Genomic DNA, 25,073 nt, shown 5'->3' on the forward strand with positions numbered 1-25,073 from the left:
TGGGTACAAATTTGACACAAGACTTATTTGCTGAAATAATAGTTTACTGAATAATACAGTTGTGTTTAGTTCACTGTAACAAGCCATCATAGTGTATTTGCAAAATGAAGTACAGGCGGTAGTGTTTTTCTTTTCTTTTTTCAGAATAAAAGCCCTCACTCAGGGAATATCAAGTCCACAAGCGACATCTGATGTTTACTCTAGTTTAGTCGAGAATGTAAAATATTGATTGTCATGTCTGGCATGTGTGCTATAGTGTAACATCTAAAAGCAGACATAAATATGCCACGGTTCTTCCTCTAAAAGAAAGACAGACGCTACAGTAGCTGTAACTATAATGTAATATGTTATCAGCTCCAGAGGGAGGGTGGCCTCTGTTTAAGGGAAAGACAGCCACACTACTCGCTCTATGGGAAATGGCTTTCCAACATGTCCATGTACAGTTTGTGTGTCACAGATATGTCAAAGAAATTGCGTGATTTGAGTGCTTCAAAAATCATTTAAAAAAAATTTTTTTTAATGAATTTTGAAGCACCTACATTTTTAAAAACAAATTTGGCATCTCAAATATATCCTGACATCTGTGAGCCAAATACAACCCCCAAAATCTCAAGAAAATGTAAACTTATCAAATTGAAAAACTAACCCTAACATTGTTAGTTCTATTGCCTCAGTTATATGTATGAACTTTATATTACCAGGTAAATGAAATGTTACCCTTATAACATGTATGGCTACATCGAGTGTAAGTACATTCTAAAAATGCAAATTACATCCGAACCAAACATTTAAGTTGGCTGGCCGTAGCACCAAACAAAAGCACATTGTTTTGTATAAAGGGACCAAAGCAACGATTAAAATAATATTCAGTTTTGCTCACTGTACAGGCAGCGTTATGCTGTGGCATGTGCAACAGCATTTCATACACTAATGGTGGTATGACCTATAACATTAATGTCACTGCTACATGTGAAAAATTGCCTCAATAAAATACAAAACATTGATAAAAACAATTTCAAAACACCTTACATTCAGGTACTGTAGATTACACTACAACAAGCTTTTTGCATAAAAATGTGTGAACCTGACTGAGGCCACGTACAGTATCTCAAAATATAAAAGCTTGTTTTTTTTCACATTTCACAACAAGTGGTTGAATGCAGGCCATGCAGGAGATTGCTTGTTATCTACATAAAAAATATCAAGTCAGATCGTGCTTCAAAGTCCCTCGCCCCCCCTTTATCGCTAAAGTATCATGATCTCTCCCCGGCGCTGTTGAAGTCGGTGGCACTTTAGAGAATACAAAGAGATTCAAAGTGGCAGAATTCCCTCTGTCCTTTACAGCGGGGAATGTACTAAAAAGCTGGAAGAGGTTGCACCCTGTGGCCACTTTGTCTCCCTCACAGTCGAGAGAGTGACTTTCTGATGCTCGCTCGTGTTGGTACAGGATGCCGGGCCCCCCCCTTTCTGTTCAGGCATTAGTAGTGGATCCCAGCCTGTGTCGAGTCTAGAGATTCAGAATGACACTGGTGCCTTCCTCTATTTCTCGGCGCTGGAAAGTGGCGTGAGCCTGCTCCAGATCCTCTATCACTGCCAACAGCCGAGCAGCAACGCTCGGACCTGGCTTCGACAACTGAACATTGCATTCTGCACCATCTGTGAGGCAGAAAGTGTACAATGCTATCAAACAAAAATAGATAATAATAATAATAATAATAATAATAATAATAATAATAATAATAACAACACGAGGCCATACACATTAGTGAGGATCCTTCCATGGCAGAAAATGTACAGTTTGGATGCATGACTGCAGCCTCACCTGGGGGAGCGTCACAGTTGATCTTTTCTTTATTGCTGGACGTCTGATCAGCGTCTGGCATCTCCACATATTTTTTCCTGCAGTATCAGTAACAAACAATAATCATATGATCACTGACTATTCTCCAGAAGCTGCTTTGTCTTCCCATTCCTGGCTCAGTGTTACCTTATTTGACAGAAATCAATGCATTTTCCTGTTATTTCTGACAAATTTGATAAACAAAAATGTATACTATGTTTGAGTAAATTAAAACCCCAATTAACAAAACTGGTTAAAAAGAAAAAAAATATTTATATTTAAATAAATCACTGGGAGAGTCCGGTACAGCCTGACTGAGATGAGATAAAACTGAGAACAGCGCTCATATTCAAGTTTATGTTCTGCTTGTTCAACAGTTCTTTGGTGAATTGCTCTTAAACACATTTAGAGAGGATTTGAATTGCTATTTTTATTCTCAATTCTTGTCATTTTGGTGCTGGTGTTTATCGTTTGGGGCTGGCTAAAAACTCTTTAGCAGGAAAAACGCTGCCATAGTGTGACAGTTAAACATTTGATTGTATTGTCAAGCAGCAGCAGCAGCAGCAGCAGAGCAATCCTGTGTTGCAACATTGACCTCTAGTGTACAGTTAATGAACTACATCCAGGCTGAGGATGTTTTCCCCACCGACCTGAGTTTGTCTCTGCCCTGGAGGAGCTGCTTGTAAATGGTCTGCGTCTCGACGTCGGGATCCAGCGGGTCACTCCAGTCACCCAGGGTCACAGCTGAGTGGGTTCTACTGCAGCCTGTAACTGAGAGCCAGCCTTTTATTCAACAGCAGTGCTTCACATGTGGACCTCTTAACATATCCTTCAACTTGACAATTTGATGGAAGTCTCATAGTACTACAAGTGTGTAAAATGAGTGTTTAAATAGCTCGGTGGAAAAAAAAACCCAAAATCTGGTATAGGCCTATTACGCTGGAAACACATGAGTGATGTGTTGCCCGGGTACGATCCTGTTGTTCAGGACTGCGAAAAGCAACACAAGAAAAGTCATCAGATGTAGCTTTCAGACAGTGACTAAATGGAATTGGCCAGAGAAAATTGCACAATTCTCAGAACTCTCGCTCCAATGACGCTACAAAAACATTGCAGCTACAAATTGAGGGTTTAGTCATTCAATATGGATCGCCAGGAGCTTATTCAATCTTTGAAACCAGCTAACAGCCAATACTGCTTATGCGCTGAGATGCTGTTAATTCCTGATGATCCTTCTGGGGGGAGTCTACGGTGTAGTTTAAAAATACTGTAGGTTAGACATTTAACCTACATCCTAAATCCTAATGGAAGGGTTTTAAAGTCTGAGCAGCTATCAGAAGTAATAAAAGCAGGATTACCAGCACGGCCCGCCTGCAGGCAGCAGGTCCACTTGCCGCTGCGATGAGCCCCTGGGTGGAAAGAGGGCAGCATGCGCTCATTGTAGATGCTGACTTTCCTGATAGCCGACAGCCACTGGTTCAACTCGTTCACATTCTACACAGACACAAACATAACATGGACCATTCATTTGGTGGTCTCTTGAAGTCATTCTGAAATCAAAGCAGGAAAAAGATGTTGCTATCCATAAGTAATCAACTGATAATCCTTCATCAAGTAAATTAAGTTTTCCCATGTCTACGCCTAATCTTCTTAATCTAGCAATTAAATGTTACATGAAATCTATTTTTATGGCAAAAACCATTGTCAGCAAAATTGTATTAGACCTCAAAGCTTCGTGACGCAGTAAAAAAAAAAGTGCACATTCTGCACTCAACCCATCCAGCCTCCTCTTTCTTATGCAAAACAGCTATTTTGTATATATAGGTTTCTGTATGTATTGCGTATTTCATATTAATGTTTAATGTGTTTTGTTTGTTTATGTATGCACCAATCACCAAGGCAACTTCCACATTAGGTGCAACTTATTGTGAGAAGAAAGCCTTTTCTAGTTCTGATTCTGATTCTGAAAAAAATAAAGTAAGTTTACATCTGTGCTAATCCCAAAAAAAAAAAAAACATTTTCCTGAAACTGGAACGGAAAAAGGAAAGAACTTTGTTGGTGGCTGACTGGTGTCAGTACCAATGCACCTTGCACTGGATGTACATGGTGTGCAGCTGCCCGTCGTTGTCCTGGGTGATGACCTGCATTACATTCTGCTGCTGAAAGGCATTTTCATCCACCCTCTCCACGGCGCACACGCAACGAATAGGGATCGAGGAGCGCACCTGCAACAATTAGGCCACAAACCAAAGCACACCAATTAATACAAGTATGCAGGCCGCTAATGATGCATTGTGCTTTTTTTCGCCCTAGGTTGTGTACACAGAGGTTTAAGTAAAAAATAAATAAAAGTGACATTTGATCACAGAGCAAATTACTGGATCAGTGTCTAATACAGAAATATTTTGCACACATTAGGCGAGGAGGGGCAATGCGAAACAAGGAGGAAGTGAAGATGAGATTAGCGACGCAGGAAAGGCCCCTTTAAAGTGTAAATCAGCCACTTCCAATGGGAGCTCGCTTTTAAGGGGCCAGGATATTGTCTGCGATCTGATTTGCAATGTAAGCATGAATATCCACAGCCTTCAATTACCCCTTGCCTTTATTCCTGTCACACAAAGCCGAGACTGGCTCAAAGAGCTTTTTACTTTTTCTCTCTCTCTCTCTCTCTCTCTCTCTCTCTCTCTCTCTCTCTCTCTCTCTCTCTATCTCTCTCTGTCGCTCTCTCGCTCTCTTGCTCTCAGTCTCTGGCTGGTGAATGAGAGGAGATCATTATCACAAGGTGAGGGACCACATGGTAATAACACTAATGATGTTCTCACAAGGAGATCAACACAAGTACAATACAAGCGAGCTGGGGAGGACTGAAATGTTTCCTCTTTTTATGAGCCAAGTTTATAAACGCCCTTCAACGTGTGAGTAATCCATTTCATTTCATCAGAGTGCATATCAGCTTCTAATAATGGATGAGCCACTTTCACATGACTTTGATTCAAAGTTTACTCCCTCGGTTTTTGGCTTGTATATAAAACGAGGAGAAGAAATGTATGTGGCAGACTTGTTTTTTGATCCAGATGTCCCAGTAGAAGACTACTGAGCCAAATGATACAAATCTGAAACAGTGGCCGGTTGCCAACATGGCTAGTAAAGTAGATAAACATATGTCAATATAAACAATATGAAGGTATAACCCACTAGTTCGGTACCAACCTGCCAATCAGACGTCTTGGCGTAGGACAGCGTCTCACTAGTCAGCCAGAAGTAGCGTTTCTTAAAGGCAAAGCGGGATAGCAGTTGGGGTCCCTCTGCCTTGTGTTTGTGGAGGTACCCCTCTTTAACCGTGACTGAGGGCATGAATACAGCCCTCTGTGGCACCTCAGACACTGCAGGATGAAGTTAAAAAAGTTTTAAACAAAGAATGTACTGTAGAGAAACACTCTAATGGCATGTTCATCCATACAGACACAAAGTGGTGCTGCGACAATAAACAGAGTGTGTTCTATTGTCAAACTACAGTACAAGTCTTCATTTTCAGCACTTTGTTACTGATGGCGCCTCAGCCTCCTTCATCACCACGTGAACGAGAGCTTCAAAGAGGCATAATAAGCGTCCACTTCTGTCCAACAAATCCACCTGAAGAGCATTAAATGTCAAACTGGCCTTTTAAGAGAAAATAGTGTGTGTGATGTGCAGGAGGCAACTGAAACATGATATATCAGAGGGGGAAGAAGTTTGGCAACAACAGTTTCACTGACACATGACAGCAAGACATGTTGGGGAACCAGTGTGGCGTGTAAAAAATGCCTTCGGCTTCGCACTCCAGCTCCCTGCCAACTCGTTAACCATGTCGTCTTGTTTCTAGGCTTGTAGCTAGTTATGAATATTTAGCCACTGCAGTATTGTTTTGCTCAATCCTGATGTCAGCTGGGAGCCGCTACGCTAGCAGCTGGCCTGTGGCTGATTAGCTCAACAGCATGACCTGCTTTCCTTTTAAGTTCAGCGGCGCATTCACTATTGTCAGCCTTACCAATGTCATGATCTATGTCGATCAACTTGTCCAGAAAGTCTTTGACAGAGGCCACACTGCGTAGGATGATGGGATGAAGAGGCGCCATCCACTGCTCCTTTCCGTGACCCAGCTGTAGCCCCAAGTTCCCGACGCTTTGCAATGCCTGGTGAAACAAAATCAAGACACAATGTCCACTCAACACTCACATCTTCAGCACATCAAAATCCCCAGTAAATGACAGAACTCGGAAGTGTGATTGATTGCGTATCTCAAAGTCGGAGATCAAAAGGGTCCCTGAGGCCAAGCATGCTGTGAGGCCCTTTGTGCGGCCCACACCTGGCCTAGGGCGAGGAGGAAGTGCCTCTCTGATGCTCGGCTTTGAACCGCAGTCTGGTCGCAGCGCACACAGAGGTAAAAATAGCCTGTTCCCTTTCTCTGTAGAGGACCCATGGCAACAGCACTTCAGCACCATGGACAGCAACCACAGAACCCACGCGTGGGAGAACAACAAGGTTTCACTTTTCTTGTGATATGTGACTATGACACCCCGTTTTTAATGAAATCAAGGGTGTTTATGTCAGCAGTCGGGGGTCCCTTCCATTGAAAAGCATGGCGAGCTCAGTTATATCCTACCAGACGCCTTTCCTGCCAATCACAAGGAAATGTTTTTTCGATGGTGTCTTCTTTTGTAATTTGATCTATTTTCATGACACAACATGAAACGGGATGTTTGAGCTGGGCATAATGTGAGAGGGTATTGTTTAAAGTTTTTGGCAAACAATGACACTGAAACCCACTGCATACTTGTTGTAGTTGGTGAAGCAATCCACTGTTCAGATGTGCTGTGTATGATCTTAACCCCTTGACGCCTGAATTTATTCACAATTATATAAACAAAATATTATGTGTGTTTCTGGCTCCAAGCTGATGCTAAATTAAGTTGAGATTGTTAATTTGTCTATAGCATATGGAATAGATATAAATTTAGGTATGATGCAAATTAGCGACAACAGGCATTATGGTAAAATTCTTTACAAAATGGTAAAATTAATAAAACACAGTAGATTTCATTCATGTCACAAAGTTGTTAGAACTTCTAAACTGTAATTGACAAAATTACAAAAAAAACGGATGTATCTCCCACTCCGACCGGTCCTACGAGAAACCAGTGCATGCAAAAGGTTCCGAGGTATGTATTGCATGTAAACAAACCGGCATTCGGGGGAATACACACGCTATCTCGCCTGCAGTCGGAATGGAAGGGGTTTGATGCAAATTAGCGACAGTCGGCGTTAAGGGGTTAAGCTGTCAAAATGAATGAAATCCAGCCTCTGGGACACTAACAGTGTAGAACAGGACATTTGGACGGCTTTATTGATTGTACGTATATTTATAGTTTACCATTTCAATCTAATGTAAAAGTACACTGTGAGGGAAAAAATATTGCTGACTTAGCAGCATTATGTAATTACATTACAAGATGAAAAAGCAAGGGACGGCTCAGTGCTTTATCTATTTATATTTATAAGTTTAACACTCGCAAATTAAAATTCCTCACTGTTGGCAACCAGCATGTGGCCCTGCAGCTTGTACGTCCATCCCCCTCTTTACTGTTTGTTTTTTTTCTTCGTTAAGTGTGATGTCTGGAAACAAGTTATTCTTAGCAGTGTCTGTGCGTATGTCTGCGTTGTGAATCGTACCTTTGCCAGCAGTAGCAGCGTTCTGCTTGTACGCGTATCAGCGTGCTGATCCCTCAGCTGGAACAGTTTAGGCGTGAGGATTGCAGGAGCAAAAAAACGCAGGAAAAAGAATCCACTGATGGCCAGATACTTCACATCCTGTAGAAATGAAGTACACAGATGTAGCTGAATAGAAAACATGTAATGGTAATGTACACATTTTAAAATCTCTAAAAACACACGCATTGCAGATGTATCAAAATGCACTGAAAAGGTGTTTTACTTCTGTGTGTTTTGCTCTGGACTGACCTCGTTCTCAGGTTCAGAAAATTGCTCCTCTACTCTCTTGTGTAGCTGTTTGAAGGCCACTCTCATGACAGGAGGACACTGATCGACTGAGCCCACAATTGATTCAATGATGCTGGTTAAGTAGCTCTGCAGCATCTCCACACTGCTGTCCCGCACCTCTGCCTCTGACACTGCACCCTTAAATGAAATTCGCCTTCAGAGAAACAGAAAGATATTGTTAATGACTAAATCCCTGTGTCGGAAAACTACAGAGTATACACAGTACTAAGACAAAGCACCCTGTATTGTGTATAGTTTTTAATTTCTCCGACAATAAAACTGATATATATATATATATATATATATATATATATATATATATATATATATATATATATATATATATATGTGGGGACAACAAACAAGGTGATGGCAGGCATATCTACTGCAGACATAAAGCACATTAGATCCTCCATCTCCCTCCATGTCAGAGATAGACCTCTCAGGGGATTCATAGCAGTTGCCAAGCAACAGCCTTCCCCCTTTTTAAATTCCTTTTCCTTTTTCATTTTCTCACATTGATGTCTTCCTCTCAGGGGTAAAGTGTAAAAGAAGTGAGCAGTCTCCTGTGGCGGCTTTTCCATTTGACCATTTTAACACATAGATTGTGAACTACAACTCCCACTTGTATGGCTTAAAAGTCCCATATCGTATAAAGTGAGATTTGCATGTCTTTTTTTTCTTTTCTTTTTTAAAGCAGGCAATTGATCACCCAATATTTTGATAATTGATTATTCATTTTGAGTAATTTTTTAAGAAAGAAAAGTAAAACTTCTCCTATTCCAGCTTCTGAATATTTTCTAGTTTCTTTATTCCTCTATGACAGTTAACTGAATATCTTTGAGTTGTGGACCAAACATGAGTTTTGTTCAAAATGGTAAAAAAAATAGTTTTTTTCCATTTTCTGACATTTTATAGATCAGACAACTAATTGATGAGTCGAGGAAATAATCAACAGATTAATCGACTATGAAAATGACCGTTAGTTTCAGCCATGTGAAAGTATCAAAATTCAATTCATAGAGAAATGCACACAGCCCATATTCAGAAACTGTGACTTTAAATGAGGCGTCAGGAGTTCTGTACAGTTGTGATGTCACAGCTGTACTATTTACCTGATGAAGGTCTTCTTAATAAATTATTGCTTGCGTAACAGTCAGTGTGCAGGATTTTCTCTAAACTTTTTGATCTGCTACTTTCGATCATATCCTTAGCACCCGACAAAAGAGGTGTGCAAAAAAGCTTTCCTACATTACAGCTATACTATATAAATAGGTAGAAAGTGCTGCTACAGTGCTGTTACAGTCATTCCCCATCTGCAATGACAATGCACAATGAGAGTGCAGCTGTGGAAGACCCGAAAACACTGACCAATCAAAGCAGACTGGGCTTTTTCGGGAGAGAGGCTTAAAGAAACAGGCGCTAAAACAGAGCGTTTCAGATGATGAATACGTATATATATAGACAGACAGTAAGAAGAATGTGTTTTTTTTAACACTGAAGCATGAAAACATGTTCTAGTAGAAACCAAAATACAGGTATGAACCTGAAAAGGTGCATGATTTGGGACCTTTAAGCACCTGTGAAGCAGATCTGGACTAATTTAGGTCACATAATAATCTTATAGAAAGATCCAGCAGGATATATATTTAGGTCTGTTTTACCTTGTGCGGTTCAGGTCGATCTTACATGGGTCCAGCTCAATATACTTCTTCTCATCAAAGATGCGGTTGATGACGGGCTTCAGCACCTCATGCAGATACAGCATGCCAACAGCCTGACAGCAAAACAAAACCATATGTTGAGGACATCTCATTTGCATCTTTGCTACAGGTATTCTTCTTTTTAAATGTGTAAATATGCATAGTACAAAGGGTAAACAAGTTACAGTATGATGCAGACATTTAACCAACTCAGTGTGTATTTAATAGAGATAAGGGACCATTCAGGAAGATTGACAAAAAAGATTAGAAATAATTTCAATTCCTGATAAAACAGGACTATAAAAACAGATATGTCAACGCACCTTCATGAACTGTTCCATGGCCTTGGAGGAAAGGGAGTTGGAGCGAAATAAAGTGTTTGGATCAGCTATGAGAGTAAAACAAAAAATAGATGGATTAGTTTTATAGTAAATAATAAAATATCATTTAAAGCTATAGTGCGCAACTATTTTAAATAACTGAACATCCTTTAATGTTGTCATTATTTTGAATTCCTCATGGGGGCGAAAAAAAACAACACTGGTGCTGACCATGAACCACAACGTCTCTGGTTTGCTGCATGTCATTGCATGTCTTCTCTCTGTCTGTCAATGCCCTGAAAAAGGCCTAAAAAAAGACCCTGAGTTTGATGTGTATCGGAGCACAGAAACAGAGAAAGGATCCCACCACTCTATTAAAAGCTCCTAATGAGTGTAATGAAGCAACATTTAAGCTTTCACAGAGGAGGGTCATCAGGCACATAATCATGCTTGATGAAAATCTCTGACAGTGCTTCATTAAATTCGTCTTCTTTGTCTGTTCCTGCCTTCAATTGGAGCTTTAGGCCTGGTGTGTTCTTGCTTTCTTTTCGGTTTGATTGTGTTTATCAGCCCAAAAATGTATCTGCTTTAGAAACACAGAGCCCAGTGATACAACTGAGGGCAGACTGATCTTGCTGGCAACTTTACTTAAAGGAGTGATAGAATGGTTATATACAGTATTTCACGCTGTTACTTAAGGTCTCCTAATAGGGTATGTAACATTAGTTGGGCTGAAAATGTCTCTTTTTCTGTTTTATAGCCCTAATGCTACCCTGTTAAATGGGACTGGACTGAAACAGAGCTTTTCTGCCTTATATGGTCTGCTCATGAATATTTAGAGGAGCTGCACGCTGATTGGTTGAGCAATATTTTGATTGTATCCTTCTGCGGGTCCACAGTTGTGAAACTATTCAGGTTGGCTGCCTAGTGGGTGTACAGTACATTATTTTCCTTTTCTTTCTCCAGCTTTAATGTCTGGCTGTTTTTGCCATCTATTCCTGATCAAGCAGTTACCTTTCAGATCATGTGGAGTTGCTATGGAAACCTAGGCACTATGCTTATTATCTCAAACTACACCAACTAAACAGAACCCAAAGACCAGAGCACAACTGTGTGTGAATTAGCAATGGGGATGTGGTGCGGAGGCAAAGTACATGACTAATACAGACCACAGAGAAGCCATAAAAAGACTGTAGGGTGAGTAAATAATTGGCATCAGGGAAGTAAATATAGTGCTGGAACACTTGAACTGCCCACACACAGAACATGAATCTTCAGAGACCTTGATGTCAGTTCAGAGTTTAAATAGAAGCAGCCCCTCAGAAGGTTTCTGGAGAGTGGAGCAATACAGTAAACTGGAGCATCACAAACTGTGACTAATACAAACACTGACTAACGGAGATAAACTTAGGTTTTACGCACACTGCATATTATGTAATCACAGTTGTTGCATGTGAAATGTTTTGAGCAAAAATATGTAGGCACTAATGTTGCAAAAACATAAAATATTACTTCTCTGGCTGACAAAAATACATAATAAATACAATGTAGCCACAAAATGCAGACTGTAAACTTCATCTTTGTTCAATTATGAGTCGGCTATCTAAGCTACAAGCTAAACGTGTCAGGGTTCATCAATGAGGGTTGGCCGATGGCAAGTAAAACGGCAACAAAAAAAAAAGTTTAAATAATCTTTTCATCCTATCAGAAAATTCTCGTTCTCTTGCCCCGCCCTCCACTTGCCCACATTGGAGAATGATTTGATTTGAATGTGCCGTCGGCCAATCAAGAATTGAGATAGTGCTAGTGAGGTGTGACTGGAGGCTGTCTTGTTAGAAGAAGAAGAAGAATGCATGGCATGGCAGCTAATTACCAAGGGGGTAAGCTTCGCTTCAGAACTCGAGCCATCATGGCGCCATTTTGTTGCTAACTGGCCATCACCTCCTGTTAGCATTCCGCTGACCGCCATTTTTTTTTTACGTCACTTGACTGCGAATAACTTTACATCTGAAGCGTTTAAAGACTCTATTTGTCCGTTGTTTAGTTCCAAAGAAACACGACAATGTATAAAAGGCTTCATTACCTTGTACCTCACGTTATGGCTCCGTAGCAGACGTTTTTGTAAAAATAAGCTAACGATTGTGTCATAACCAAGTGACTTACTGTCGCATAGTAGAGGAATTACCGTATAGTACAGGAGAAGCTCGCAGGCAGTTTCGACTTACATGAGATGTTTAGGTTTAATTACTAATGTTAACTAGCATGTTAGTGATCAATAATTAGCCTGTGCCCATGTTATCTCCTTACATACACCTACAGTCTCCGTATCTGTAAGATTGGGAATGATTGAGATTTCTCTTGGCACAGCTACCAGAAGACTTACAACTTTCAGACACGTTGCTCACGTCACATTCTCTCAGTTGGAGGCTGCGCAGTAAAGCTGGCCATCACCGGAAAAGTGCTTCTAATAGCCTTCACTGGTCTCCGTCCAGAGCAACGGGGTCTATTGGTCCATTATATACTGTCTATGGTAATTACATATAGAAACCACTGTCCCTCCAGTAAGATAATTATTGCAATTAGATTTGATAGTTTTTTATTTCATTGTTTTTAATATTCTCCAATTTCAGTAGGAACTTTAACTCATCTATACACTGTCCGTGATGTGTTTATACATTGTAAATAAAGATCAAATATAACAATTTACTTGGGTCTTTGTCGTTATTTGATAACCCCTAACAAAACAATTATTTGTATCGGGGCCAGTAAAAATTTACTTTGGGCAAGTAACATTGAATATGTAACCCTGCCCTGATTAACTAGCCTGGCTCCGCCCTCCTACGTACTTCCGCTCAATTTTCATTTTCCTTCAGTACTCCATCTGGGCTTGAGGTATATTCGCAGGTTTTCTCCGGCCAAATCTTTACCGGTCCAATCAGCGAACAGAGAGAGTGGCTGAGAACGATGACGTTGAGGTTGTGCGCTAGTTTGAGTTGTAGTTCCGTAATGGCGGCGGAGAAAGATGCGAGCGAAGCCATTGGTGAAGGAGTTGGCTAAGGTGAACGCTAGCGATGCTAAGCCGACGTCACGACCAAACGTTAGCGATTGGGTATGGCATATCCAGAGTGGCTCTGGGCAGATCCAATAGTTTTAAACTTAAACAGAGAACCCGACGAAGGAAGTTAACACTTGTCAATGGAGAGTGGCCAAACTCTCTGTACAAATGAAATGTACCAGAGTCTGGTAGGATCAGGCTACTTAGTAATGGCTTTGACTGACAATGACGATGTTGTTCCTTCAGTCTTACTGGTGTGGTTGACCTCCCGAGTGTTAAGGTAATCCAGGAATGGCACCACCAGGCCCTGGCCCAGGTAGATCTTCACCAGGGTCATCGCCACATCCTGCCGGCTCTCAACCGTGTTCACCTCCTCCAGCATGGTCAGAGCACTGCTATCCTCCACCTGGTGGGAAGAGGACTCAGGGCATCACATACTGCTGACTAGGGCCGTGCAATTAATCAAAATGTTAATGATCATAAAAACAAAGTCATCGAGAAAAAAAAAAATATATTTTGCACATTACATTTTGCAAGTCAACTCTTATTTTGTCTTGTGTTCTGATTTGAAGAAAAAATGTTCAAACGGGAAAAGTATTAAGACAAATTTTACATTTCTCTGTTTTCACTGTTGATGTTTTTTAACAGTTTTTTTCTTTAAGTTCAATAACCAAAATAATTATGATTTTTTTCATAATCAAACAGCCCTACTGCTTACATGGGCAAAGAGTTTTTCTGTCGTCGAAAAGACAACACAGAATTAATGAGTTTAAATGCTTTTCAGGACAGAAGATGCTGACCTCTGTCGGGGAGATGACTGACTCCACCAGAAGGTGAATGAGCGGCTGATAGTACACAGATGGCAAGATCCGATCCTCCACCAAACGCACCTTCAGACGCAGCGCCCCCAGCTTGCCACTGGCAACAGAGGAAAAATGCCACAGAATAAAAAAAAAAAAGGATATTTTCTGCATTTTATTGTGAGGTAAGCTCTCATTTAAAAAAACATCTTGTAAACGTGTCTATGAAAAGCAACCAGAATAGTATGTGAAAAAGATGAATCTTTCAAACAAATGAGCTCCGGGTTACTTTGCTTTTCTGCAAGTGAGGCCAACCAAGGACACTTGATTTTCTGTGGCTTTGTTTAAAAATTGCAATGTCATGTGCACTGTTTTCGCGTAGGACTGTACGAAGTGTGTGAAATCCACTGAAAGTAATTAGACTGTTTTAGTATAGTTGCATGCAATTCCCTTTTTTTAAATGATCTACAAAAATGTCTATATTTTTGTAAGGTGAAACCCGGATAATACCAAATAATATTATAACAGGCTTACCAATGAAGGAATGACATTGCTAGAAATAAGAAAACTGTCAAAACATATAGTCCCAGCGGGGATATCTTTTCCCATGATATTACTTTTTTTTTATTGTGGGGAAAGTAGATCTCTAACCAGCTTCTACTCAGCAGTGTGCGCCACTAAAAAAAGTTTGACTCATTTCCTAATAAACAATATCCTTTGGCGGTTCACTCAGCTCTCTTTGTTCTAAAATTATCTCCACTAACAGAAGCAGTAAGAGAGCTGACTGTGTCCTGTGAGTATGGACGGTAACAAATACTTTGCTTGAGTGCATTTTAAAAAGACTGATTGCTGCTTAACTTGAGTATTAAAAAATTGCTAATGAGCAATGCTTGACTCAGTTATACAAACACACGCCCCATTGGACAAACAAGCACACCTATAATCCTCACCCAGCATCAACCTCGTTGTTTCCCAGGGGAAGCAAACGGAACCAGCCATCTAACGGAGGTGTCTTGTGCAAACAAGCAAAAGGGATTTCCACCTGTGGAAAGGTAGAACAAACAAGTATACATTATCATTACATATTTTTCAACTTTTTACATTTTATGCTGGGAAATACTGAACTTCCATGTGAAGCCTATTTTTTTGAGATACAATGTGAAATCAGCAATATTATAGCATTGTTACCTTTCCAAGAAAGTCATTCTTGCCCACCATGTCCCAGTCCCAGACCTCCACAGTGACAGTCCCCTCCTCACTCAGCTCCTCTGGATCCAGCTCCAGCTCCAGGGTCTCTGCCCAGTGAGGGAAACGGGTCTTCTTGATAATCTAAAAAAAAAACAGCAGGTTGGGGTGTTAGGAAACCCTAAAACCTTACATTTGTACAATATGACTACATCTAAGCTGCTCCACTGTAACTGTAGTTTCAAAAACATATTGAAAATACATTTAAAAAATGATTCCCAGAGACTTAGGCCCTGTAGGCCACCAGGCTTGCAATACACTTGGGGGAACCCTGAACATCATTTCCTTAATTAATGGCAGGACATGTACTTCTGGCTCCACTGAAACCAATACATACTATACACATGCACGCACGTAGAGCTCACCGAGGTCTCTGCACTGTGGTTGTTGAAAATAACTCTTGTGAATGGATCAGAGGTTCCAGAAATGTCTCTCGGAGCCAAGTCTCTGTGGGTATCGATCAGACCAAAGGACAACACAACTGATCAATACACTCGAAATGCTCAACAAACTCAGATTACCCGTTCTGCAAATGAAATTAGTTAAAAAAAAACAAAAAAAACTGCTTTCCACTTGACCTTATTCCTTCGAGCTTGATTCACATTAATCCAATGCATGTTTGAATAACACAGTGTCGAGCTCTGATTGACATGCTCATTAGTGCCCTGCCTGAGAGGAAGAGATTGTAGCCTGGGACGCACAGATGGGGCAGTGAGTGGTGTGATAGTGGCAGTATGACTCAGATAGGGGAGTGTGGAGGCCTGCGGGGCGATGGGGATAATATTTCAGCACAGAAAGAGCGATGATACACGGCCGGGTTTCAGCTATAGTAATGTGACTTCTGACTGATGACCAGTTTAATCCTCTTAAAGCTACATGTACACCGTTTTTTTTTTTTTTTTTTTTTAAACCTTTATTTATCCAGGTAAACTGCTTGAGAACAACTTCTCATTTACAAACATGACCTGGCCATGAAGGTAACACTGTCATCCAAAGCTGTACCAAAATGAATCCATATTCTTGACTGACGGAGTTTGCCAGTTGATTTATGGTCCTCCGAGCCATGAGTCTTTGCTTAAACTTGCCTCATGAGTAAGCCAACATAGATCTCCTGTAAAGTCTAAATGTTTTTTGGATGAAAAAAAGCTTTGAATAAACAAACATCATCAGGCAGACGGTCGCCCAGATTGAGTGATTCAATTGTTTTTCTTTCCTCTTCTCGTGACCACCGGTACTCTAATCAGCTCATTTAACGCTGGCAAGATCAATCAACTTGGAAAGTATTTTAAGTAGCTTCTATCAAATAATCTCTTCTTTTCTCTCTCTTTTTTTCTACAGCTATGATGATGTTATTGGAAAGATAACTCTGCGCAAAGAAACCATTGGCTCTCAAGCTAAAGGTATGGCTGAACAAATCTGTTGCAGGATGGGTGCATGACCAAAGCTCATAGGTTAAACACACATGGCTTTACATGGCCGGGTCAAAGGTCTGAGAGACTGAGGAGACGTGTGCCCTTTTTTAGATGGAGACTGGGAATGTTTCTGAGGTCATTTTCCTCCCAGCAGTGGCAGCGGCAGGATTTAAAGCTCACAAAGATGTTACCTGGCTTCGATGACTTGACATCGCAGGCTGATCTTCTCTGTAACTTTCAGCAGCTCCAGGCTCAGATGGATCTCTCCCTGGACTTCTTCATCCGGGTCGACCCTGGTCAGGTTCAGCCAGCAATCTAGTCCTGACCACGGAGACATTAATCATTAAAACAACTCTCCTGTCAAACATCAAGCATTAAGAGAGGATAACAAACCCGGAAACTAAGTGGTAGAAACATTTTGATTTTTTTTTTTTCTCTTGTTATTATTAAACTGTTTGCATAGAAAAATATTATACTGAGTACTCTAAACAAGATAACATGGAGACATTGCATGTCCTTGTCTGAGCACGGTGTGATGCTGAGGAAAGAACAGGCGCTCCCTGACTAGATAAGGGAGACGTCATCGACTCTGACAAGATAACAACTGACGACATCAAACTCTGTATTATGATTGTATTTCACACATAAATAAGCTACTGTTTGAGGCTTACGTTAGTCATTGTCTGTACTATTCTGTAGTGCTGAGACTGGCTCCTTGTTGAGTTCACAAGTAAAAATGAACTTGATATAACTTCAGTGGTTTCTGTCTATTCTTGATAATGTCATTATTCTAACACTAAGGATGCAAACCAGAGAGTTGAACAAGATCAATTTGAGAGATCCTAGAGCAGAAATGAATTCAGAGGTGACACTTTTAGCCGATCAATCAATTAGTTGATCTGCAGAAAAATAATCAGTCAACTTTTAACTGTTTTGATAATCAATTAAGCATTGAAGCACCAAAAAAGCAAAGCATTCCCTAGCTCCAGCTTCAAAATTGTGAGGACCTTTCTTTCTCTTATTCAATAAGAGTCATTTTAGGATTTGGAGTGTTGATGATGTAATTATATAACTAATTTATCATCTATCTGCATTTAAGTAAGTACATATTTTAATTGAACAAGTGTTGTGCAAAAATGTCTATGATGCTGGCGAGTATAACACAAGGTGAAGGCATGCAGTCACAGTAAATACAAAATCTAGTCCTTGATAGTTTAGTATAGATATTGTTTTGTCAGTCATGTTATATTCAGTGTGTTTTATCATTTGAGAAAAAATCACACATAAGCGAGGATACAATGTCAAGGCAACGCTGTGAGAATATTCCTGCGAGGGAGTAACTGACTCAGTGTGCCACCACGTAGCAATGAATCACACGAGTGAAGGCCACGCCAGGTGGCTCTCAGGAGAGGCGCATCAGAATGCAGCAAACATACCCATGTAAACACTTTGAGCAATTTCATAAAATGGCAACTTCATCACGACATACCATATTTTAAATGCCGTATGTCTAGCCAAGACAAGGTTCACGCTGAGGTAAACAGTGTGACTAATATCTTGAATGTGAAAGCCTCTGGAAGAGGAGACAGACATGAAATGCTTTGAAGCCTTTTAAAATGCTTTGGTTTATGTTGCCGAAAAGTTTAGTTTGTAAAGCACAATGAAAAAAAAAGAAGAGTTTATGCAGACAAGCACCAGGAGAGCCATCATTACACGTGTATCAATGTGACGGCTTTTTCATTTCATTGCCCGTGCGTTTGCACAACTCAACTCTTACGTAAATGTAAGCAAATCAAATGAAATGTGTGAGAGAGCACTGAGAAACATTCCCAGAGTCTCCATCTAAAAAAGGGCACACGTCTCCTCAGTCTCTCAGACCTTTGACCCGGCCATGTAAAGCCATGTGTGTTTAACCTATGAGCTTTGGTCATGCACCCATCCTGCAACAGATTTGTTCAGCCATACCTTTAGCTTGAGAGGCAATGGCTTCTTTGCTCAGAGTTATCTTTCCAATAACATCATCATAGCTGTAGAAAAAAAAAAGAGAGAGAAAAGAAGAGATTATTTGATAGAAGCTACTTAAAATACTTTCCAAGTTGTTTGATCTTGCCAGCGTTAAATGAGCTGATTAGACTACCGGTGGTCACGAGAAGAGGAAAGAAAAACAATTGAATCACTCAATCTGGGCGACCGTCTGCCTGATGATGTTTGTTTATTTAAAGCTTTTTTTCATCCAAAAAACATTTAGACTTTACAGGAGATCTATGTTGGCTTACTCATGAGGCAAGTTTAAGCAAACACTCATGGCTCGGAGGACCATAAATCAACTGGCAAACTCCGTCAGTCAAGAATATGGATTCATTTTGGTACAGCTTTGGATGACAGTGTTACCCAATCGTGTCTTCGTCCATGACATGAAAGGAGAGAGAGTGGAATCCCATCGGGAGGTGCAGTGTGTACTCCTCACCCCAGAAAGGACTGAGGTTCTTCCACACTGTGGCAGTCCTGAAAAGAGAAGTCACACATGCTTGCTAACCAGACCTTACGCAGAAACATCACATGAACGTATGCGACAGTAGAGACCATAGTAATCAGATATCATTGAAAATGTGGCTTATACTGCATAATCCCTTACTTACCTATTTTGTAAGTGTACTTGAGGGTAGACAGATGATATGCTTTTTTTTCCAGTAATATGCTAAATATACTGGGGATTGGAATCCCTCCAAGGGATTGCAAGATGATTATTGGCAGAGGAAAGAAGATAAAAAGGATAGGTCTGCTTTTTCAGACTTTTATCTAAATGTCTGTGGTTTTGTGATATCCTGGATAGTTTTACTTGTCTGGGCCCTTAACATGATTCCCTTTAAACTATTTGAGAAATCCCTCTTTGGATAATCTGCTTACAATTTAGCGACATATGCAACGCCACAAACGGGCATTGCTTTATTTTAAAAGGATCACGTGGTGAAAAGGAGAGGAAGTTAAAATGGCCTGCCTAAAAACTACAGAAGGCTCAAGGTGGGTTTCAGTATGCTTTCTGGATATATCATTGTATGAAGGGCTATTAAAGCCAAAATAAGTTATCCTATGTCTACAAGCGCTGCTGTGTATGGAACCTTAATACCTTTTTGGATATTGGATTGAAAAATATAACACCAAGTATAAAAAAAATTTATTAAAAAAACGTCAGGTACTGAAAGTCGGTACTGAATCCCTGGTCAGATTTGTAGTCTTGTATACTTATTCTTCCATGAGTAGTTCCTGATATAGATTCTAATTTTGCCGATTTTGTACCACCTAAATAAAAAGAGTTTATAGAAAAACAGGTTGATATATTTCTTAAAGAAAGCAAACAAAAGTAATGTTTTAGCATCAACACCAATCGTATCATGTTGTTAAAAGGTTCAAAATATTTTAAAGAATAGGGATCTAAGAATCCTATATGGTTATAATAAACCTTTCTTTTTCTAAGAGTGCACTGTGCCGTGTACTTCCCACCACCATCTACTAGCCACATCATCCATGAAGATCACACTTGGGGAGTCAGTTGGCCAGTAACACAACAAGTACCAGATCATTAGTGTGAGTGTCTGCAGTATGTGCCAGATAGAACAATAGAGTCTGCCCATGTTCTTGCACACACAAAAACAAATCTGGGTAGCTGTGTCAAATAGCACAACTTTGAAATAATATACTGTACTGTATAGGTGCGATTGAGAATAGCCTCTTTTTTTTTTATTTGAATACTTTGGAGGATAAAATCATCTCTACTCTTGCACTTAACCTGAGAACACCTCGGAACCAGCTCCCAGCATTCTCCTTGCTTAGCCTACACTAGGATCTCCCTGCAATAATTGATGCACCCTCTCCATGGTTACCATGCGGGTGTTTTAAAGGCCAGACCAGTATCAGGTTCTATGTGTTGGAGGAGACACGCTGTGGGCACCACCACCCGATCATACACACTCCACCCGGGTTCACATGTGCAGAGTTGCGGGCGCTCATCCAGAAAACTAATTACCGCAAATATCACAACTGTGATGACAAATATGAGCACTTATACTCTGCAATAGATAGTCTCCAGCTATAGCTCCACGTAAAACAAGATAGCCTACTTTTCCTGCATGCGCATATTATGCAGATCTTCATTTAATAATCGGAGAGAACTCACCTGGCCACAACTTCATTGTCAACTTTTACAATACAGTATGGATCACTGGTTCCGGAGCTTAAGAATGATAAGAAAAAAAAGATAGGACAGTATGAGAGATATAAGCACGGTCAATTTGCCTGGTGGTAAGCTTAATTTAATTTACAGTTGTCTTTAAATTCGAGTAGACAGACCATCTCCTCTAATTCCTTCAATTAGGCTCATTTACAGGAGACAATTTACCAGAAATTGGCGTTTCAAATGTCAGGCTAAACTTTTCTCTTTTCCAATTACCTGATAAGTAGCTATTAAATAATTCCGATGCTGTATGCTATATATTCCAAGAGATAACACTTGCGCACAGAAGCACATGCCATTCAGAAATTACTTACACGTCTTTGGCCGGGAGGTTCCTGCCCTCGACAATTCTAAAATAAAGAGATGTGTTTTTAGCCATTTTCAGTCGAGTAGGCCTAAGCTATTAATCCAATTTCTCCTATGTTCCCATACACGCTCTTATAAATAGTGCTCCTTCCCTCCGCAAGTGAGTTTTCTTCATTTCATGGCACCTTCGGCGCGTGACGGAGCACAGCCCACCAGTAGCGCGCGACACAGGCGCGCATCATGCAGCCCAGTCAGTCCAGTAGGTTGAACACAATGGGCCACACAGTCTGGGAAACAGTAGCTAGCCTACTGTGTTCTGGCGTTGTCAGTCTTATACCAGGTCTTCTTTTAAACGAGCCAAAATGAATGACCTGTCAGAAATGTCCATTCTGAAATAAACGTGATCGATTAACCTGCAGTCACAACAACACTAGAGATTATTTGTTTTCATATCTGACATCGTTCACAATCTGTTTGTTATCGGCGTTATTGCCTTATTTAAAAAAAAAATGTGTTTACATACGCTGTCGTGCTAATTTATACTACCCGTAAATGTGTTATCATACCTGAATCAGGTCCTCAGGAGCGTCTCTACTGTGATACAGTGCGCCCCCTGGCGCACACATTGAGCTACTGCACGCGCCATTACAGACAGGCATCTTGACAGCCAGCTTGACCCGGGCCGGGGTCCTCTTTATACCATCCGTGGTGTGAATGGAAGTTAATAAACACATAGCTAAAATAAACTATCCACTTTCTTCCAGACGAGTTGGTTTAGTAACTTTAACCGCGTTACGGTTACACGTACGAACGTCATTCGGTGCAGGGTACTCTCCAATAGATAACCAACGTATCTTGTTTCTGGGAACTTTAAACTATAAAATAGTTTCATTATCCTGGTACTTTCAGCTAGCTTAGCTGAATGTGTTGACCAACGTCCCTTTGCTGTGTTCATATTTCCACTTAAGGAGATGGAGAGTTACCCCGCAGTCACTGACGGCGATTCTACAAAACACCAAGAAAGACATTACTACCTGTTATCTGAACTGCAAACCTTAGTCAAAGATTTACCAAGGTAATGTTACCTTCGGGGGAGACTTCATTCACGGAATCCAGAGTAGTGGTAATCAGTTTGAGCTGTAGGGCGATTTAAAACTGCATCTTTACGTAATGATTGTTGTTGTTTTTTTCTCTATGGTTAGCTCCTTCCAGCAGCGCCTGTCCTACAGCACGCTGGGTGACCTGGCTCTAGCACTCATAGATGGGACGGTCTATGAGATTGTGCAGGGGCTTCTGGATATTCAGCATCTCACAGAGAAAAATCTGTACAACCAGAGGCAAAAGCTGCACTGTGAACACCAAGGTTGGTGCTCTGCTCTGTTTCTTGGAAAACATGCAATAACTAATAGGGCCTGTTCCAAGTAGCTAGCCCATGGCTGTTACCTGAATAATTGCTGATTAAAACCAGAAATCCCCTCAAATCAAGAACTATAGCAAGTACCAAACCTGCTTCTTGGAATAGACCCTCAGTGTAAGGGTGCAAATGTCCGTGTGATGCTTGACTGATTTATTCTTTTTTGTGTGTAGCACTCAAACAAGATCTTGTACGAAAACACAAAGATGCCTTGCAGTCATGCAAGTCTCACAACCTCGCGCTTCTCAAATCTAACCAACAAGCGGAGCAAGAGGTAAGGCCCATTACATCTGATAACTAAAAGGGCTGATGGTTATTGCTGTATTCATTTTTTCGGTTAACTTATGGTTGTGTGTTATGCTGTTAGGCTCTGGAAATTCGTGTGCGAGAGGAACAAAGAATGATGGATAAGAAGATTGTAGCCGAAATGGATCAAAAGGTGATAGACCAGCAAAACACCTTGGAGAAAGCAGGAGTCCCCGGATTTTATATCACCACTAATCCTCAGGTAAACGTCTCCACCTGTCCTCTCACTGGAGTTAAATGCATACTAGCACCACAAATGGCAGGGTAGCATCTACTCCGCAGCGCTCTGGATATAGGTCTGGCAAGTGAGACTAGGTGGCATCAGCAACATGCACCTTGTGATGCAGACAAATGCCCAGCAGATGGCGATGTGTGTCCTAACTAATTGCCCTTCAACTGTTTTGTGTTATTTCAGGAGCTGACAATGCAGATGAACCTACTTGAACTGATCCTCAAGCTTCAACAGAAGGAGTCACAATCTGGAATTATTTGAGCAAGAGGCCTGTTTGTGCCCAAAGAGGGGTAAAAGTCATGCAATGGCCACAGATTGCGTATGCTCAAATTCCAGTAATTGTGAATGCAACTTGTGTCAGTCAACATGTGTCAGTCAACGTGGTTCTCTTTCACAACATGTTTACCACTTGCTGTTATAAGGGTACTATTCACCAGAAGGCTGGTTCTTGAGTGGATCAAGGAAGACGTTTCCAGTCCTGGGAGAGAGCAGTAGCAGATTGAACATATTGTAAAGCTCTTAAATACCAGGACACACATTGTGAAATTATGAAATGAATATGTTGCAAGTCCTTTACAGACACATATTATACATATTTAAGCAGAGTGTTGAGGGAGCCCGCTCTGCCCGCAATTAAATAGTGGAGCGTCAATATGTATGGGATTACTGTTGCGACCCTCCTGCAGTGAGATGGCCTCCTGAGTGTCATGTATGTTTTGCTACTGTTGATACTTTAATGTGTATTGTGTTTTTTATCTGTTTAGTTTGTTTTAGTTGCATTGCTACTAGGGGTGCAAATTACATTTTGAGCTTACCCCTACACATTTACATAGTTTCTTTTTTTTCTTAAATGGGAGTGTTGCTTAAAGGGGCTGTACTCGTAAGGGCGTCCAGAGCCGATAATTAAGTCACACTCCCTCTGTGTGTTGTAACCCGAGCTTCTCTGTTCTTTTTTCTGAAAGCTGGTCCGGCCGCTCATGCGTGCATTTGTCTGTGAAAAGCGTGGAGGCAACCCCAAATTTTTTTTTTCTTCAGTATTTTGATTATTGCCCCACATAAATAAGCAACAATGAACAATTGAATTCATGATATATGTTGCATATAATCTAAACCAGTATGGATGGTAGCATTAAATATTTTGACATTTCCATTACATGAACATTTGTTTTCATAAAACGAAAGTTCTAAAAATAAGAAAATGTCTTTGTCTTTTGTAAATGATTTAACAGAATTGAGTTGTTATTTATTGCCGAGCATGTTTATACTTGCAAGGAATTTGCCTCGGTGTATAAAGTGCATACAGTAAACAATAAAACATATTAAAAAGGCAACAAACTAAGCACTGCTTTAGCACTGCTTTAGTCAAGAACATAAATACAGCATATAAATAATACAATAAAAAGCATGTAAAAAGACACTTAACATAATATGTGCAATATAACAGTTTTAGAAGGAAAACAAGGCTGTACAATTTGCGCAGGGTGTGCAAAGATATTTGCCTTGTTTCCCTATTGAGAAACATTTACAAACTCAGGCCTGTTCTGTCTTAAACTGAGATGGATATGATTACATTTGTGTTTATTTGATCCCAACTGGACTATTGAGTTATTTATTATATCCATCATTACATCATAGGAGAACCATCAGAGGTCCAGAATGCTGCTGCTAAGCTTCTGACGATTTCCCAACAGCAGGTCTCCTATCACATCAATCTTCTCTGCACTACTGACCTTTTTATGTCTTTATATCACCTGTAGGCTAAAGGTCCCATATCAGGCACCTCACTATTGTGATTAAGTCTTCCCACAAATCCCCAGTTGGCCTCTTAGGTCTCCTGGCAAGATTTTAACAGCTGTAACTTGGTATGAAACTGAAGGGGATGAGGCGTGTTTGCCTCTAGGTGTGGTCACATAGGCCTACTAGAACCCCTTTCCTGTGTTGTTTTTGTACTGTTGACATTCATTGGTCACTTGAAGCTGCAACTGGAAATACAAGATAACTTTAAAGTGTGTTTAATTAAGCTGTTAACGTTCCTTACATACTATTATCTTCATATGGTTCTCAAACATGTTTAATTGCATATAGGCAGGGTGCGGGGGGGGCCCCCTGTGGGATAACCATAAACTGTAATATGGGTGGGGTGGGGCGCAGGGGGGAAGCCCTTTCCACGGG

The 25,073-nt window shown here is 40.5% G+C and overlaps 2 protein-coding genes across 6 annotated transcripts; one reads left to right on the plus strand and one right to left on the minus strand.

The window, feature by feature from the left end:
* Nucleotides 1-1,135: 1,135 nt before the first annotated feature.
* rasal1 (RAS protein activator like 1) lies at nt 1,136-22,268 on the minus strand. Of its 5 annotated transcripts, XM_028578773.1 has the most exons (22): nt 22,035-22,268; nt 20,958-20,993; nt 20,587-20,643; nt 18,804-18,917; nt 18,378-18,439; nt 16,604-16,733; nt 15,366-15,447; nt 14,944-15,084; nt 14,706-14,797; nt 13,756-13,873; nt 13,208-13,361; nt 9,904-9,968; nt 9,542-9,654; nt 7,839-8,031; nt 7,551-7,688; nt 5,869-6,013; nt 5,052-5,224; nt 3,929-4,066; nt 3,199-3,334; nt 2,491-2,611; nt 1,823-1,899; nt 1,136-1,656 (listed from the first exon to the last, which is right to left on the minus strand). In XM_028578773.1, exons 4-22 carry the CDS (start codon nt 18,851-18,853, stop codon nt 1,508-1,510), a joined length of 2,277 nt encoding a protein of 758 aa, XP_028434574.1. In that variant the 5' UTR covers nt 18,854-18,917; nt 20,587-20,643; nt 20,958-20,993; nt 22,035-22,268; the 3' UTR covers nt 1,136-1,507. The 5 variants fall into 5 exon arrangements, with proteins under 5 accessions (XP_028434574.1, XP_028434572.1, XP_028434573.1 ...); XM_028578771.1 differs by lacking the exon at nt 22,035-22,268 and having other exon boundaries at nt 20,958-21,380; XM_028578772.1 differs by lacking the exons at nt 20,587-20,643; nt 22,035-22,268 and having other exon boundaries at nt 20,958-21,380.
* dgcr6 (DiGeorge syndrome critical region gene 6) lies at nt 21,610-23,814 on the plus strand. Its single transcript, XM_028578776.1, has 5 exons — nt 21,610-22,024; nt 22,152-22,312; nt 22,537-22,637; nt 22,731-22,871; nt 23,085-23,814. The coding sequence occupies exons 1-5, from the start codon at nt 21,921-21,923 to the stop codon at nt 23,160-23,162; spliced, it is 585 nt and encodes a 194-aa protein (XP_028434577.1). The 5' UTR covers nt 21,610-21,920; the 3' UTR covers nt 23,163-23,814.
* The last annotated feature ends 1,259 nt before the right edge of the window (nt 23,815-25,073 follow it).

Source organism: Perca flavescens, chromosome 5 (genome assembly GCF_004354835.1).
Source record: "Perca flavescens isolate YP-PL-M2 chromosome 5, PFLA_1.0, whole genome shotgun sequence".
Classification (NCBI taxonomy): domain Eukaryota; kingdom Metazoa; phylum Chordata; class Actinopteri; order Perciformes; family Percidae; genus Perca; species Perca flavescens.